This window comes from Dasypus novemcinctus, chromosome X, assembly GCF_030445035.2.
Source record: "Dasypus novemcinctus isolate mDasNov1 chromosome X, mDasNov1.1.hap2, whole genome shotgun sequence".
Classification (NCBI taxonomy): Eukaryota; Metazoa; Chordata; class Mammalia; order Cingulata; family Dasypodidae; genus Dasypus; species Dasypus novemcinctus.
Window position 1 is genome coordinate 11,698,368 of NC_080704.1, and position 18,545 is coordinate 11,716,912.

General features: G+C 48.9%; 1 protein-coding gene across 1 annotated transcript in view; it reads left to right on the forward strand.

Annotated features, from left to right (window-relative positions):
- WWC3 (WWC family member 3) overlaps positions 1-18,545 on the forward strand; it is a 132,667-nt gene that overhangs the window by 80,452 nt on the left and 33,670 nt on the right. The window contains exons 6-8 of the mRNA XM_058291765.2: positions 7,652-7,781; positions 9,927-10,076; positions 13,613-13,686. Of these exons, the coding sequence (XP_058147748.1) occupies positions 7,652-7,781; positions 9,927-10,076; positions 13,613-13,686 (354 nt within the window). The remainder of the gene's footprint in view (positions 1-7,651; positions 7,782-9,926; positions 10,077-13,612; positions 13,687-18,545) is intronic.

An 18,545-nucleotide genomic window follows, 5' to 3' on the forward strand; every position in this document is an offset into this window, starting at 1 on the left:
CTTGTGTCAGCCAGTTTTGCCTGGGCTGTGGAGATCTCCTGGAGGTCTCTGTCAACGAGCCGGCAGCCACCTTAACTGCCTCTTAGCATTTGTTTCTCTTCTAAATTTATGTGATCTTATATTTTCGGCCTGTTTTTTTTTTTTAAGAAGTCCTGCCGCTTGTTATTGTCAGTCTTATCACAGAAAAGGGTGGCTTCAGAAACCAGTTTCCGAGCTGTATTTTGAGCCCCTAGGTAAGCTTCAGACCTTTTCATTGCTTAACTGACTCAGATGGTCTCAATGAGGTTAACTCCAAAATTTGGCTCCTTCAGTAACAGTGACCACACGCTTCTGAGCATTTGATACTAGGATGAGGCATTATTAGATATCAGGATAAGCGGTTTTCTGTCACAGGGCATTTAGTAATTTGAGAACAGGTTTAGGCGAACAGCATCCATTAATGTAACACATACAGAGGCTGCAGCCTCTGGGAAAGCGCCTGCAGGACTCAGATGACAGCAAAATAGAAATGGGGCATAACACGTTTTCCTTTTTTATGTTCTGAGTTATGCTCAGGTCTGGCGGTCCACACAGGACCTGCTGTCACTAGAAGACCTGTTGGAAGCTTTCTGGGGATCCCCCAAGGTCCCCTGCTGGAGTGGGTGATGTAAAGATAGAAGTTGTAACAAAATTTCTCATTCTTTCGGGTTGTAATCTGTAGTAGCAATGTGGAATATATTTAGGGGCCTGGCAGCCCGTTTTTTTGAGAGGTGGGGCTGAAAAAAGTCATTCTGTTTTACTCTTATTTTTCCAGTACCATTCATCTTAGGTTGAAGAACAAATACGAAAACTTTTGGGAGAGGGAGATAGAGATTAATGATAAATGTCTCTAAAATGCCTTTCTGAAGGTATTTCTTCCCCTTTTCTCTTGAGTCCATTTCTTTCAAAAGCAAACCCTAAGGAGCCCCAGTCTACTTTGGGACTAATTTGGTTGGTCTTGGGGGTGGTTTTTAGTTTTGACATGACACATGTTGGGAGGCCTTGACTTCGGATGCAATGCCAACCTGGTGAGGAAGGGGACGAGAGCTGGTGTAAGGAAGCCTTGGGGGAAGCGGACTTGGCCCAGTGGTTAGGGCGTCCGTCTACCACATGGGAGGTCTGCTCTTCAAACCCCGGGCCTCCTTGACCTGTGTGGAGCTGGCCCATGCGCAGTGCTGATGCATGCAAGGAGTGCCCTGCCACACAGGGATGTCCCCTGCGTAGGGGAGCCCCACGTGCAAGGAGTGCACCCCGTAAGGAGAGCCGCCCAGCGCAAAAGAAAATGCAGCCTGCCCAGGAGTGGCACCACACACACGGAGAGCTAATACAGCAAGATGACACAACAAAGAGAAACACGGATTCCTGGTGCTGCTGATAAGGATAGAAGTGGTCACGGAGGAACACGCAGCAAATGGACACAGAGAGCAGACAACTGGGGGAGGGGGTAAGCGGAGAGAAAAATAAATAAACCAGTAAATTAATCAATCAATCAATCTCTTTAAAAAAGAGGAAGGCTTGAGAGCACACACTGGGTGCATGACCTTGAATATGTCACCTAACCTCCCTGAAGCTGAGTGGTGAAATGTGAACAGTTGAAAAGTAAAGACTCTGTATACTGATTTTTTTTCACTTCATAAAATAAGGTCCTAAAACTAAGTACTGGCTGCATTCTGTTTGAGCAGTTCTCAATTCTCTGTCATTTTATTTGAGATGTGTGGTATAAGCACTGTCTTGAGCTCTTAATTAAAATTTTAAAAAGAATAAAACCATTTTTTGACAGTCACTGATGTGATTTTCTCTATGAAATTGGACACATTGATATTCTAGAAGATACCAGTTAGTTGAGCACATCATATGAATTTGACTAGTTAAGGAATTTTTAAAAGAGAAAGAGAACGCTCAAAGAAGTGAACTCTGCAGATGTGATGGATGAGATTTTCTTTCCTTTGAAGTTTTTTCCTTTAAATGAAAATTTATCACAATTGAAGAACAGAAGTGGTTTGTGTTTTAGGAAGCGTACCTTGCACTGATAAAACCGTATGAAACGGAAAGAAGCCAGACACCTAAGGCCACCGACCGTATGATTCCATCTAAAGGAAATACCCAGAATGGGCCAATTCATAGGGACAGAAAGCGGATTGGTGGGTGCCAAGGACTGGGCAGGAAGAGAAAGATGGGGAGGCACTGTTTAACAGGCCAGGATGTCCTTTTGGGGTGATGGAAATATTCGGGAGCAAGGCAGCAGTACTGGCTGCACAGTACTGTGAACATACTAAATGCCGGGGAATCAGACACTTCCAGATGGTTAAGAAGGTAAATTTTATGTTTTATGTATTTTACTACAATTAAAAGAAAACTTCTGGAGACAAAGAAGTCCAAATTCATCCAAAAAATCAGAATGGAAAGCACATATGGCCTATACCTTGCCTGCTGTCTGAAGGCCCGTGGTTGCCAGGCACTCAGCGACTGTACGTGGCGCCCCATGTGGTGACTGCTGCACACCAGGACCGCATGCAGGTGTAGCATCGGGAGATGTGGGTTCGAATCCTGGCTTTGCCAGTCGTTGGCTTCTCCTCTTGGACCACCGAGTTAGTCTCTCTGAGCCTTAATTTCTTCATTATAAAATCTGAGAAAATAATGCTCGTCTCACGGTTGTTGAGCAGATTAGATGGGGTGGCATACACAAAGCACGTGGTGAAACCCCGTCTCCCAGGAGGTGCTCACTGCCTTTTGCCAGCCATCTGTATGTCATAGTATTTCCTGATAGCGTTTCAGAGATCCCTAGAGCATTGCAATCACGTGACCTATTGGCTTTCACATGTTTTTGGTAACAGCTTTCTCAAGATATCACTCGCCTTCCAGACAATTTACCCATTTAAAGTGTGCATGGGAAGTGGACTTGGCCCAGTGGTTGGGGCGTCCGCCTACCACATGGGAGGTCCGCAGTTCAAACCCTGGGCCTCCTTGACCCGTGTGGAGCTGGCCCATGCAGTGCTGATGCGCGCAAGGAGTGCCCTGCCACGCAGGGGTGTCCCCCACGTAGGGGAGCCCCACGCACAAGGAGTGTGTCCCGTAAGGAGAGCCGCCCAGCGTGAAAGAAAGTGCAGCCTGCCCTGGAGTGGTGCTGCACACATGGAGAGCTGACACAGCAAGATGACGCAACAAAAAGAAACACAGATTCCTGTGCCGCTGACAACAACAGAAGCAGACAAAAAGAAGAACACACAGCAAATGGACACAGAGAACAGACCACTGGGGCCGGGGGGAGGGAAGGGGAGAAAAATAAATAAATGTTTAAAAAAATATAAAAATATAAAGTGTACAAGTCAATGGTTTCCGGTATCCTCACAGAGTTGTGCAGCTGTCACCATAATCAATTTTAACATTTCTGTCACCTCACAAAGAATTCCTGTGCCCTTTAGCCATCACCTCTTCTCCCCTGCCACCCTGAAGCAACCGCTCATCTCCTTTGCATCTCTGTGGATTTGCCAGTTCTGGACATTTCCTCACAATGGAGCCAGATGGTATGTGCTCTTGTGTGTCTGCCTCCTTCTGCTGAGCATGCTGTTCCCGAGTTCCTCTGTGCTGTCGTGTGTCCTCTTTGTGGCCCGGTTCCATTCCATTAGATGGATAGACCATGTTTTGTTTTTCCATTCGTCAGTTGATGGCCATTATGGTTGTTTCCACCTTTTGGCCATTTTGAACAATGCTGCTGTGAACATACGTTTCACACTTTTTAAAATAGTGGACTCTTTTCCCCTTTTGTTTCCCCAAAACCACAGCTCATATGAAACGGAAATCTCTAAGACAGTGAAGGGAAGCTGCTTGTGGAAGCAGTGGTGAGGGTCCCCCTTAGCTACTCCAACCTCATCTCTCCAGGGTGAGCACAACTGATCCCATCCCCTCTTCTTCATGCCCTTCCAAGGTGTCAGCGCCGAGCCCAGAGCCCAGGGCCCTTCCTCGCAGTCCCCCGTCATAGATGGTGCGCTCCATGGCGTCGCTGGCCCGCTCCTGAGCAGCCTTGGTGTGGCCGGCCGGCCACCGTAGAGCAGGGTGCCTTGAGGCCTGCTGGCTTGGTTCCCCGACTCGCGGATGGCTGCTCTGAGCCTTGCTAGCTCCTCCAAGCCAGCCACAAGGGATCATGACGCTTAAGGATGAAACTGGAGTGGATATGGTTAACGTCTCAAATCGCAGCCTTACCAGTGGGTGTGCGTCCAGACTGGAGATGTGTGTTTGATTAGCACTTATTTCCAGGCACTTGAGAAAAATAGGGTTTTCATTGCAGTAGTTTCATCTCTCTCTGGAAGTATAAATGTAATGTGACAGTTGATTTGCTGAATTTCTAAATTCAGGAAAAGGCGGGTGGACCACTTAGCAGAGGTGCTGGGCAGTGACGCCTCGGATCCATCCAATTTTTCTGGCTTCAGGTTTTCTGCCTGGAAATGGTAGAAATCTTTTCAGCAGACTTCATCAGACAAGGTGTACTGTGATTAGTGCAATTTAAAAATACAAACATATTGGAAAGCCTTTTACCAGGGCCTGAATGCAGTAAGGCCTTGTTATGTAAATTAGCCTAGCTTTTTCCCGTGCCAGGAAAGCTTGGCCACATCATTGGCAGATTTACCACTCTGAGACACGTGGCCTTTTTTTTCCTGCCTTGCTTTAGAGATTCTTGGTTCTCCATAGGGCATCCGAAATGGAAAAACACACACATGGGCTTTCCTTCCGTGCTTGGTGCTCCTGTGCCATGCCTCTTGGCGTCCCTGCACCCTGGTGCCATGAACAGCAGTCGCCAAGGGCCCTTTACCAGCCTCAGCTCCCAGCAGCAGTTGGAGCGGGGAATTCCACCTGCTTCTCACGGTGCTTTGTCTTGGTGTAATGTCGTGCGGGAACGGGTCTCCGTGGCAAATTTCTTTCTGCTCTCCGTGCACTGGCTAGTTCAAAGTGTGTCGAGATCACGTCAGTGCAGTTTAATTATAACCATTATATAACACCCATCAGCTAATAATAGTTAGCGTAAGAATAAGCACCAGCCCAGTGGTTCCGGCCCCTGATTGGTGGATTCACGGATTTCCCAGTTCCACCGGTGAAGGTTTGCCTTCAGCAAGGACCCAGGAATCTGTATTTTTTGTTGTGTTAACTTCCCAGAGAGTTCTGGCAATCAGCCGTGTTTGGGAACCCCACCCTCGGTGTGGCACCTTCACGAAGTCACCAGGGCTCCTGACAGGTAGACTTCTCTAGGCCACATGCTTAATTTGCCTCAGTTGGGACGGAGAGCCTGCCTCTGGCCTGTGACTGCGGGTCCTTTCTCCGTCACACTACCAGCCGCATGGTCCCCCTGCAGCCTCCGGGATGTCCATGCACCTTTGTTGAGGTGGTGATGGGTGAGAAATGAAAAGGTGGCCCTTGCCTCGGTATCTCTGTCCACTTTGGGGTCTGGGTCAGGCACCCACAGTGAGTGGGAAATCCCATCCCTGGGCCGGAAGGGGGGGTGATCCGGGGGTCAGTACAGAAGGGTTTTGAAAGCATCATGAGGGCTAAGGATATTCCGGATGCCGCCCTCCTCGCCAGGGCTATGCCAGGCACTTTTCTGTATGGCGACCCTCAGCGTGAGGTCAGGTGTCAAAGGTTAGCACCTGTCAGGTGGATGGAGCTGTTTTGCACAGGAGCCGAAGTAGGGATTTTTTTTCTTCCTTAAACTTTTTTTTTGTCTTTATTTTTTTAATGTTACATTCAAAAAATATGAGGTCCCCATATACCCCCCATACCCCTCACTCCCTCCTCCTCCCATAGCAACAATCTCCTCCATCATCATGAAACATTCATTGCATTTGGTGAATACATCTCTGAGCACTGCTGCACCTTATGGTTAATTTATTTTGAGATAGTTTCAAACTTACAGGACAGTTGCCGTTGCAGAAATAATGCCAAACCCATACAGAGACCTCCAGCACAAAGCCAGGAGGTCATGAGAACAGAGAGCAAGAAAAACCATGCCCGTAGCCCCAACTTTTGTTCCCGCTCTTGTTTTCTGCATAGAACACTCTCTGGTTAGATGAACACAGCCTTTTTATAAAAATGCCTGAATAAAGAATGCGGCTTTGTAGGAACAGTCCAGCGAACGTGCGTTTTAGCAACTCGGCAACGCTGCCCGCATGCTGCGGCCTGGTAACGCCCAGGAGGTGAGGTAGTGCTGGGACTTGGGGGCATCGCCGGCCCCCGTGGGAGTGCGATGGTGCTCCTGCGTCCGAGGTCCTCGTACAACGACGCGGGGCATGAGTGTTCCAAAGGCAGTGGATGGCTTCCCGCTGCTAGTTGGGTTTCCTCCTCTTCCAAGGGCGCCCATTGCTCAGACCAGCTCTGGTGCTGAGCTTTGCTGTGGGTCATGGTGTGTGTGGCAAGGAGATTGTTAAAGATGAGAAAGTTCTGGAGAGGGCGAATCGTGGACTTTTTCTTCCATGCATAAGTAGAATTCAGCATTGTCCTGATAACAGTAATAATCACCCCAAGATTCCATGCCAGGCACCTGCCAGGGGAACCCTTTCTTAGCCTCTTCTCCTTAAGTCTCATGCGCGCCCTATGAGGGAAGCGCTTTCGGTTTCTCCATTTTATACACGGGTAAACTAAGGTTTAAAGAGGTGACGTTAACTTGCCTCAAGCCACACTGCTAGTGAACGGCAGTGCTGTGCTGACCACAGCCATGCCAGGATGTTTTTGTGAGTGGAAAGTGAGGGGAGTTTTTGGCTGGCAGCTTTGCAAGATAACATGGGGGGAGAGGGCGGGGATTAGAACCGAGACCTGTGTAATGGTGGCTCTGGACCTTGACGGGCAAGCCAATTGCTTTCCGGAGGAGGCGTTCGTTCCGCTTCTAGACTACAGTTTCCCAGCTTCTTTAGCCCTCAGGGCTACCAAGGCTCAAGATTTCAGGCTTGGAGGAGGAAGGACTCAGGACCGCCTGCTCTTTGAAGGCCAGAGCCAAGCCAGGGTTATGGCTCTGCCCCTGTCTCCTAGAACCAGGCCTGGTGCGCACCCGGTGGCGGATGGATGGATGTTCGGCAGGCAGGGAGGGAAGCTGGATGGTTGGATATTTGAATGGAAGGAAAGAATTGAGGAGGTAGGTAGGAGAGAGAGTGATAAATACAAGAGAGAGGTAGAGGAAACAGAATTTTCCAATGTCCACATAAGGCATCATTTTTGAAAGTTCATGCTTTTTGCTGGTTCCCGTCTATTCTCGTGGGACACAGATCTTATTTCTATATATAGTTAATATACATTTACGACTGTTAACCCAGATGCTGGGATCAACAAAAAAGGTAAGGCCCTACCTTCGGGGAGTTTACAGTCGCAGGAAAATATCCCCTTGCCTAACTGGGATTGGTAGAGGGTGTGGGGGTCCCAAGTCAAACCTTCTTACCTGCGTAGGCTGCTGGGTACAAAGGCCACCACTCACCCAGCCAGGCCTACTTCTTTGTATTCTCCGCAAGGTGGGAGGGTTCCTGTGGGGCCTTATTTTTCGCTGCTCCAGCCTTTCTTTGACCTCCCTCGCACCTTCCTCTAAAGCCTGCTTTGCTGATTTGTTTAATGGAGTGCCTCCATCCCAAGTGCAACCACCCCCGTCTTCCTTTTGAACCAGGATTGATCGTAAGATGTCAAGCGCCCACACCAGCTATAAACTGGACGAGGCCCAGGCTATCATGAAGGAGCTGCGGACCATCAAGAAGGCCATCTGTACGGGCGAGAAGGAGAGGCGGGACCTGATGCAGGTGAGGGCGGGGCTGCGGCGCTCCTCCCGTCCAGCAGCTGCTTGTCCGTCTGCCTGCTCGTTCATCTTTTTATTTAAAAATATATGTGCTATCGCTCATAGTAACACACTAGACTATATATATATTTTTTACAGATTTTTTTAAGCATTTATTTCCCCTCCCCCTTGTTGTATTGCGCTTGCTGTCTGCCCTCTGTGTCTGTTCGTTGTGGGCTCGCCTTCTTTTTAGGAGGCACCGGGAACCGAACCCGGGACCTCCTGTGTGGTAGGTGGGCACCCAACTGCTTGAGCCACATCCACTTCCCACTAGACTGTATTTTTACATAGGTAATACATTTGCCTGCTTCAACTGTCAAGGTACTTCATGAGGCATAGGATAAGAAGTCTTGCCAGCACCCCATTCTCTACTTCCCCTAGCTAGCTGCATCAGCTTCCAGGGATTATGCAGACACACAAAAGTATGACTGCATGTCCAGCTGCCCACACGCAAAGCTAGTGACTGCATGTGCTGCCCTACCTTAGCTGCCTCACCTAACAAAAAGGCCCTGTACCTTTTTCCAAAGAGCTGTGCCATTCCTTTGGATGGCTGCATAGTATTCCTGTGTGGATGTATTTAAATGACACTGCTGAGTTCGTTTTCTTGCTGGATTTTTTTGCTCCTTGAACTCTTGAAGCTTCCACTACTTTTAGGAATAGCACAGCTTCTGCAGGGGGAGGCACGGTGGTCTATTGGCTGGAAGCTGGAATGCATCTCTCCTTTCAGTTGTAGCTTCTTTCCCTGCTCAGCAGGCCAGGTGAGCACCTAGTGCTTGTAAGGCATCTGTCTAGCTTCTGCAGAATATAAGACAGATAAGGACAAAGAAGGCAGCATGAGACAGGCACGCCAATGACTACCGTCACCGTCACATCCCCTGGGTCCTCACAAAAATGCAGACTACTGGGCCTGATCCCAGAACTACTCTGGAGGTGGTGCCCGGAGATCTGCATTTGAAAACAGCCTTGCCAGGTCACAATAGGTAAATGATGACTGGGTGAGTTTCTTGGAGCCCTGGTAGCAAATAGAGCAGCCGCCATGTCCTGAGCCTCTGGGTGCACAGCCTCAGACAGGGTGCTTGTTATTGGTTGTCCCTGTAATCCTGCCGAAGCCCCCAGGTGTGGGCCAGGCCCAGTTGCTTGGCAGAGGCTGGAGGCTTCTTCACACCCTCCCAGGAAGTCAGGTGGCCTCCCTGGTCTGGCCTCTCTGCAGCCACAAGGGGCAGCATGAGGGCTCGACCCAGTTGCCTCGCTTGGTTCCCCACCATGGAGGCAGGAGATGGAATTTCTGGAAGAAGCCTCGGACCCCAGCATCTTCTCCGAGACCTCCCCAGCCACTTAAACTCTGAAAAGCTCCCGGGAGAGGCAGCAAGAGAGCCCTCTTCCATTAAAACCAAGCAAGTCATTTTGTCTTTCCTACCCAACCCAACTATTGAGCCATCGCTAGAAGACTTTGTCTAGAGCCGCGTTCACTGGTGCTAGCACCTGGCCCTCCTGGGTCTTGTGTTTGTGGCGATATCCACTGAAGATGGATATATTCAAAAGCCTCCATTAAATGGAGGAAATCTAATTTTCCGTCAGACTTTCATGCAAAGGGATTCCATGTACCAGAATACATACTTCCTCTAATTTTTGGTGAACTGACATTGATCTGAGATGAATTTTGACTAAAAAATCTGTTTATAAAAATACATAAGTCTAGCTTGTGAGTTGTTTTCACTGTCTATGTAGTTTATCTGTCAAGACTTTGAGGGGATGCTACTCTCTGTTAGACTCATTTACTGATAGAAACTTCCGGATGGGAGTGTTTTATCTTTTTCTTTAGGAAGCTTGGTTTAAAAAAATAATAAAATGGTGCCACAGTTTTTTTTTCTAATTTATTCATGTGCTGCCAGGATGATTCAATTGCTATCTAGTATCAATTACTAAGAATTTGATTAAAGCCGCCTGCAGTGACACACATTTCTTTCAGATCTAATGAGAATGAGGGGTGGCGTGGCACAGTTCTGCACTCGTAAAGTTGCCGACCCAGAAGCAAAAGGAAATGACTGCTTTCAAAGGGGAGATAAACATTCCCATCTCGATTTAAGTATCTTGTCTCATTCTGTTCCAGAGCCTGGCTAAGCTTACCGATGGCTTCAAGAATAGCTGCTCTATTATGGACGGCCTCCAAGATTTTCCTCCCAATCTGGGTGTGCTTGGCGATTCTTGTTTACCTCAACAGCTCTGCGACGCTGGCTCACAGACCGACATCATTGGAGAGGTAGGTTCGCCCAGGGAGAAGAAACGAGCGTGCCAAGAGAAGAGAGAGCAGTGTTTGTGCCGCCATCGCTCATTTAATTGTCCATTTTTTTTTTTTTTCATATATTTGGTATATTTTTCCCCCAACTCACCCCATTATTATTATTATTATATAAATTCTACATGAACATACATAAACAGTGTGTATATTAAAAGTTGTTAACTTACAAAGCAAACAAGCAAAACATCATACAGGGGTCCCATACATCAACCCACCACCAACATTTTGCATTTTTAGGTCACAAACATTTTGGCTTTTGTGTGGTTAAGTTTGAAGAAAAGATATTGTTCCTCACATCCAGCTGTGGGGGTTCAGCAGCTGGGAAGCAAGCAAATTGCTTATCTCGAGTCTTGTGATTTAGCGTCTTAAAAATGGCAGAATCCTTTTGAGAGTTGAGTTTAAATATTTTCTTGACGGACAGCTGACTTTTTAAGATATGGATTGGCAAACGTTTTCTGTAAAAGGCCAGATAGTGACTATTTTAGGTTTTGTGGGACACTAGTCTCTGTTACCACTATACATACAAAAGCACACACACAAAAAGTACAAAAGCAGCCGTAGATGGTATGAAAGCACACGTGTGTGGCTGGGTTCCAGTAAAACTTTATTTACAAAAGCAGCTGGCAGGCCTGTTTTGGGGGCCAGAGTTGGCCAACCTCTGGCTTAGACCAGTGGTTTCCAAAAGCTCTGTAGCTGTGCCACCCTTGGGTTATACTTTGATGCTGTTCATTATTATTATTCTTCTAAATGAATGTCGTGAAATTGAATTGAGGGAAAATTAATTTTGTTTGAGACTTAGAAGAATTTCATAAGGCCCCTCTTGATAATTAGTGAAGCCTTGAGTTAGCCACAAAAAGCAAAGTTTAGGAATCACCATCTGAAGCCTAGGAGAGTGGATAGTTAAAGATGCTACTTTTGTAATATCATTGAGTACAATATGACGTGAATTTGTTACCAAATGGCAGAGCTGTTTGGACTGCTTATTTAGGAAAGATGAGGTATCATTGGAATGCAGAAAACAAACAATTTTTAAAAAGGGAACAAAAAGAAAATTCAGGGTTTTAGACACTTAGCTAATATTTTTAAAAATTAGTAAATAATGCCTCCTTAGTTTGATATAGTAAATAATGACTCTGTGTCTTAGATTTTCTGAAACAGTCCTAATTTTGATTTTCCTGCCCTTTTTCTCAAAAGTACAGTATTAAAATTTCAACCGCATGTCTGGCATTTTTGCCTAAACATTTTAGAGTGTGGAAAGGAAAGAATTAAAAATGCCTGGAATTCTTCTTACCAAAAGGTTAGAATTAGAGTTTAGATGCTCTTAACTAGTTAGAGAGAAACAGGTAATGTTGAAGGTTCCATATCGGTTTAGGTAGGTCGTCCTAACCACGTCAGATGAGGAGTGGTTGGTTGATTATGCCGTTGTAATAATTCCACTGGTAAATGATCATTGTTTATGAGCGCAGGGGCTGGCACCGGGCCAGCAGCTCCCCAGCTGTTATTTTAATTTAAGTAGTTGTTCCCAGCCCTGTTTTACAGTTGACATGCGGGGTCGCCTGAGGTCACAGAGCTGGGGGAGGCAGGTCCGCGTTTGAACCACCATGTGTGCTGTGTGTTATCTGTGGCTGCGTGAAAATTACCCTAAAACCTAGTGGCTTGAAACAGCACGCCTATCATCTCACACTTTCTGTGGGTCGGGCATCCAGGCTAGAGCCTCTGCTTCGGAGTCTCTCACACAACTGCAGTCCAGGTATCAGCCAGGGCTGCTGTCTCACCTGAAGCCTTGGCTGGGGAAGGATCGCTGCCAAGTTCGCATGGGATTCACTTCCTCACAGGCTGTCGGACTGAGGGCTTTGGCGCCTAGCCACGGGGACCTCTCCAGTGTGGCAGCTGGCTTCATGAAGTGGGCAGGCGAGCAGGCTGTGGAGTCTGCTGGCAAGAGGGAAGGCACAACCTTTTGTAAACTGATCATAGGCCGACTTCCCAGCCCCTTTGCTAGATTCTTTGGGTTAGACTTGAGTCACCAGGACCAGACCCCCTGATTGGGGGCCAGCTCAGGAGTCCACCTGCCAGACTTAGTTAATGCTTTGAGTGAGTTTGATGGGTTGGGTGTTCATGTATATCGAAAATGCTTTCCAACCTTGGGGAGCACGGATCTGGAAGCAATACAGGCATAGCACTGGAATTTCGCAGGTGAGGCCCATGGTGTAGGGTTGCATGTCAGACAGGAACTTGCTGGATACATTTGGCTGTAGATTTGTTTTTTTGATTAAAAGGGCAATTTTATTTTTGAGATAGCTTAGAGGCCTGCAGTTCTTTGAGAGGAGGTTTAAACAATCAAGTTTCTTGGCCTTGGTGAAGAGTTGACCAAGGGGTCCCTAAGAAGAGAGGGTGGCAAGCTGACAGGTAGCTCACCTCCACCTGGACTGTTTCTGGAGATGGGGCGCTACAGCCTAAGTGTGATTCTACTGGGGCGCCTGCGGCAGATGGCTCAGGGGAGTTTCTCACCTCCCTACAGAGAGTTGTCCCTCCTAAGGCACTTCCTGATCTGGCCACTCAAAGCAGTGATGACATAAAGACATTTTCCATTGACCTATACCATAGCTCAAATCATTGAATTCATCACTAATCATTTAGGTAGAATATTCTCAGTTATTTGTTGGCATGAGGTTATTAAAAACAGTACGGCCTCCGTAGGCATAATATTTCGCCTTGTAAAGTCAGATCTGTCCGATCTCTCGTTGGAGCTGATTTATTGAAAAGCCAGCCGTCTGACCTTTCCAGGAATGCAGGCAGAGGTAGGCTCCGGCTCTCCTCTTGTGCCGGTCCTTTTGGTTTGTTCAGGATTTTGTTGACATTGGCACAATTGGTAAAAATATTTACGCACGACTCTTGCTCCGGCCTGAGCACTGCATTTTGAATTCTCACTGCTCAGGTGCTGCTCCCCAGTCCCGAGCATTTTGCCACCTGCTTTTCTTTCCTTTTGCCTTTGCTTCTTCAGCGTGCCGTGGGACAGTGGAAGGAGCCCCATGTCCCATCCCTCCCAGAGCTCGTCTGTCGTCTTCTGGTTTGCGACATCTTAGAAGAACATCATGATCCGGTATTCACTGAGGAATTTCAGAATAGACTGCCCAAAACTGGATCCGTTTTTTTTCTTTTTGCCTGTGTTTCAACTTACACTAAGCAATTCCCTATTTCTTTTAAAATCTAATTTATTGTTGGGGTTTGTAATTACCCAGTAGATGAAATACTTCCATGTTGGGAAAGAAAATTCCAACAGTTCTGGGAAAGCCAAGGTCTTCTTCCTAGCCCCTGTCGGGCAGAGGTCGCAGCAGAGTGGTATTTTGTGGATTTCTTTCCAAACCTGTGAAAAGTTGAAATTGGAAGAGAAAAGAATATTTGTCATGGTTGCTATAAGTTTATGTGAATTTTCTCTTGTGAAAATATATTTTTAACATTGTGCTTTCCATCTGTTTTTGTTCTTCTGTTCCTGAAAGTTTGTCTTTGATGATAAAACAAGACTTGTAGACCGGGTGAGACTTAATTGGCAGTACGAAGAAGCCCGAAAGAGGTAAGAAATTCGGTTTTTAAATCTTGCCTTCCACTTACTTCCTTTTAAAGCTGTGTGATTGTCCACAATTTTATTGCAAAGTGGTGTCTGATGTGATACAAAATACTGGCTCTTCATTTAGACTGAGCTTCCCAATACACATGATGAGATTCCCAGTGCATTTAAATTGTGAAATTCTCAAAATTGCAGTTATAAAGGCTTGATTTGGTAAGCAGAGAGACTTTCAATTTTCCTTAGCCTCCCAGTTAGTTCAGTCCTCAAACCAGCTGATGCTAAACCTTTTCTTTTTTTTTGCTGTGTGTGGCTTCTAACTCCATAGCTTGATAGAAAAATCCACATATCTAGATGTCAAGACCTTTTAATATCGTGTCCACAGGTGATAGGAGTACCTGTTCTATTTCACTTTGTTAGTAGGAATTTAACTGCAGTCATTTAGGCTGACCTGTATTTGTATTCTAAATACCCTGCCTTCTGCAGCTCCAGACTGGACTGTGTCTGCGCATGTTTAGTTCTCTTGCCTCCCCGCCTGCGCCAGCCCTGGGACGTGGGCGACCGAGGCAATGCAGAGCCTTACACGGCGCAGTCTTTCTAGCCTGTCACGTTCTCTGCAGTGCCGCGGGGCCCTCTTGTTTTTCAGAATTCTGACCCTGCCCTGTACCTTCTGGAACCAGTCTTAAAACCGAATTCTTTTAAAACACGTCCTTCCGAAACTTATGAAACCGATCTTTTTTTTTTTAAGTTTCTAAAGTCAGAAACGAGTTATTTATTATCTTGTGGGGTCAAGAACAGAAGGCCTGGCGGAGCACGGGGGATAATTTCTGGGAAGCCAAGCAGCCTGGCCTGCTCAGGAGAGCATAGCCTTCATGGATGTCTGGAGACGCACTGTGGTGGCTTTTCAGAAACTGTAAAAATAGCCCCACGAGCAGATCACATGATTCCCTGCTCCAGGCCTCCTGTTGGCTGGAAGGTTTTATGCCCAGTTCCTGCGTGCTTGTTAGGCTGGCCTGGGCTGGCCTCTCGTGCCCATGTGGACGCTGCCCCCGTGGCCACATCTTCGTGCGGCTCGCATTCCTTCTCTGGCCCTCGCCGGCGCCTGTGAGGGGCTGTTGTTTCTGTGCAGTGTTGCACAGCTCCTTCCCTGAGTCTCTGCTCACATGCAGAGTGTGGGTGCTGGAATTTGCTGTGTTGTGTTATGATGCCGGAAAGGGAGCATGGCTACGCTCAGGAACGTGCTTTTTCCATGTTTGGCCTTGATGTTTACCGGACAGAGCAAGCGATTTCTGTTTTCAAGAGATGGTGTTTGTGCTTTTAAATGTTCAGATAATACATTTTTTTTTAAGATTTATTTTTTAAAATTTATTTTCTCTCCCCTTACCCCCACTCCCCCCTACCCCCGTTCTGCTCTCTGTGTCCACTCACTCTGTGTTCTTCTGTGTCTGCTTGCATTCTTGGCAACACTGGGAATCTGTCTCTTTTTGTTGCATCATCTCTCCGTGTGTGCAGCGCCATTCCTGGGTGGGCTGTGCTTTTTTCGTGTGGGGCAGCTCTCCTTGCAGGGCACACTCATTGCGCATGGGGCTCCCCTATGTGGGGGACACATCCCCTGCATGGCAGGGCACTCCTTGTGTGCATCAGCACTGCATGTGGGCCAGCTTACCCCATGGGCCAGGAGGCCCTGGGTTTGAACCCTGGACCTCCCATGTGGTCGGCAGATGCTCTATCAGTTGAGCCAAATCCACGTCCCAGATAATACATTTGTATGCACTTAAGAAGTCTACTCAGGGGAAGGATGCTGCACTTGATCAGTATCTTTTAAAAAATGCTATGTCAAGGTTGCCAGAATCTTGTTTAGCTCCTTGTCAGAACCTTGCAGGTGGCAGAGAGTAGGGTCACCTCTCCAGCATTTCAACCTCTGGGACAGGAGGGGCTTCTCGGAAATGCCTTTCTGGCTGGAGCAGCAACGTGTAAAAATCAGAGATGCGTTTTAACACCATCCTGGGTCAGCTTGCACAGGCACCTGCCCTTTTCCTGGCAGCACAGCGGTACTCACCAGGGACGGGGGGACTTCACCTGCCAGGGACATTCGGCCACGTCTGGCGACGTTATTGATTGTCATCCCTGGGGGATGCTGCTGACATCTAGTAGGGAGAGGCCAGGGATGCTGCGACACATCCCGCAGCGCCCAGCACAGCCCCGGCCGCTAGTCGTTTGACCCAGTGTATTAACAGTGCCGGGGTTGAGCAACAGCAGGCGAGTGCCAGCCTCTGCTCTTGCTCTGGAATCTTCACTGCACCAGAACAGAAAGGACCTGCCTGGGACAGGGGGAGGGGGGTGTCTGCTCATTCTCAGGCCTCAGCCTCCTCCCTGTGTCCTCACTTGCCCTGTCCCAGCCACGTCGGCCGCTCGATGGGCCTGAGAGCCTGCACACATTGCCAACATGCCGGCCCCTCTGGTGTCCTCCCTGGGCCTCACACCCTGCAGCACACACCTGCCTTAGTGCCTGGGGTCTGTGGAATAACGCCCCCCCCCCAGGACATCCATCGCTAAACCCCACAGCCTGTGAATACATGTGCCCCGACATGGCAAAAGGGCCTTTGCCCAAGTGGTCAGGTCACGGCTCTTGAGGTGGGGGACTTATCCTGAATCGTCCAGGTGGGTGCAGCGCCAGCCCAGGGCATCCTGGAAGAGGCAGGCGGGAGGGTCGGAGGCAGAGAAGGAGCTGTGGTGACCGAAGCAGAGGTCAGATGATGCAGGGCCACGAGCCAGGGGACGCGGGCGGCCTCCAGACACTGCAAGAGACACCGAAACAGACCCCGCTCTGGCGCTTGGGACCTGCGCAGCCGTCGGGGAATTCCTGTGCGTGTGGTTTTAAGCCCCTGAGTTCGTGGTCGCTGGTGGCGGCAGCAAGAGGAGGGCAATCCGGTGTCCGGGCTCTCGCTCTTCCTTCTGCCCGGAACACCGTGCTTTTCAGCAGGTCGCCCCAGGACTGAGAGGTCCCCCGCCACCTTGGCTGTGATAGCGCCAGCTCCACGCCACCCCTCCCGCTTCACTCCCCAACAAAGCTTCTGAGCTGACCCGGTACGGACGCGCCTTTGCCTTTCTCAGGGTCGTCCTTCCCTGCCGAGTGGACAGCCCTCGAAGGCCGCGCCTTTGTCCTGTGCTCCGGGCTGTAGTCCCCGTAGCCTAGCGCTCAGCGACTGTTTCCTGAAGGAGTGCACGAGTGGCCCCGTCTGGCCTCAGTAGCTGGTGGCCTCCGCTGTGAGGGGGCCTGCGACAGCGGTCAGGGCCTCAGGGCAGCTCCAGCTGCTCCTCGCTGCCTTCCACAGCCAGGTCCTTGGTGCGCTTTGGTGGGGGTCTTTCCCCTCAGACGCGGGCAGCTTTAGGGCTCTCCTGGGGGCTGGGGGCGTTTCTCCCAGAAAAGGACCATGTTGACACGATGCAGAAACACACGGAGCCCACCACTGCTCGGGTGTCCCGAGCATTCTGCAGGGCGAGTGGGCGCTGAGGCCTGTGCCAGGGAGTCCCCTGCGGGGCTGGGGGTGGGAGAATACGGCCTCAGGACTGGGCCACGAAGGGGCGGTGGGTCCCTGTGGCCCTCATGCGGGGGAGGGGCTCTCCTGTCCAGGGGTGCCGGGAGGAGGGAGGGAGGGGCCCCACAAGTGCCTCGAGGGGCATGAGAAGCGGTGGGCATCCTGGGTCTTTTGGGTTGGGCATGTTAAGCGTGACCCGTCCAGGTGTGGCATATCCAAGAGGGAAATTGGAGGTACTGATGTGGGAGTCTTAGGCAGAGGGGTCAAACTTAAGTCACAGAGTGGCCGAGCTCGCCTGGGGAGAGAGAAAAAGCTGAGAAACGAGAAGTGAGCACTTCCAGTATTTTGAATCCTGGGAAGATGAGCTTGGCCAGAAGGAGAACAAGGAAGAGGGAACCTCAGACACCTACTCCAGGGCTCATAGCCGAGGAACGGGAGCGCACGTGGCACCCCGCCACCTGAGCTTCCCTCCCCCTGGCAGAGCTGCCCGTGCCTTGGTGCTTCTCAGCTGGGAAGGAGTCACTTGGTTTCTGGGGCCTCTCGATTTGAGATTGTTTTTATGAGATGGGAAATTATCAAAAGGCCGAGTTCTAGACAACAAAGGGATCCCTATATATTTGGGCATAAAGGAAGTTTGTGAACGTGGAACTCAGTTCCAAGTGGTGGTGCAATTTCTAGAGCATTCTGTGACCAAACTACCACTACTTTGGTGACCACTTCTGTGCTTTCAACTGTGGATCATGTGAGATGTACCAGATATGACTGTTCTGTCCTTCCCCTTCAGGAAAGCCTTTGGGTTCCAAAGGGAGACCTTATTATAGGAAGGTTTTCAAATCATTGGTTTAAAAATTGGAGATTTTTCAAAAAGCCGCATTGAAGGAAAACGTCTCGCAGCTGTCGCAGGTGGCTCTTTTCTGTTTCTCCTTTCTTTTTTTTTCCACCTAAGAACTATGTAAAAACTGAAGGTTGTTTCAACAGAAACATTCTTAGTCCAGATACGAAGAAAACATTCGGTCCAGCCAGTTCCTCCTCATCTTTGTTGCCAGGGCTGGCCCTGCTCTTTCTCTGTTGTCAGGCGTTGGTGTGGGGTTAGGATTCCAGTCAAGTTGGATCAGTCACCTGGCTATTTCCTTCATTTCTCAAGTGACTCTGTTTTCGAAGTTTGGAGGGTGGGGCACAGTACTGAGAAATGAAGAAATGCAGCCTTGCCTCCCCAGATGCCTCGTACCTGGTCTGGTCAAGGTACAGAAGCCTGCGGACTTTCTGCTTTTGATTTGAAGAGGTTCTGAAGGTTCCAGACGGGAGAAGATGTAAGGCCAGTGCAGCCGA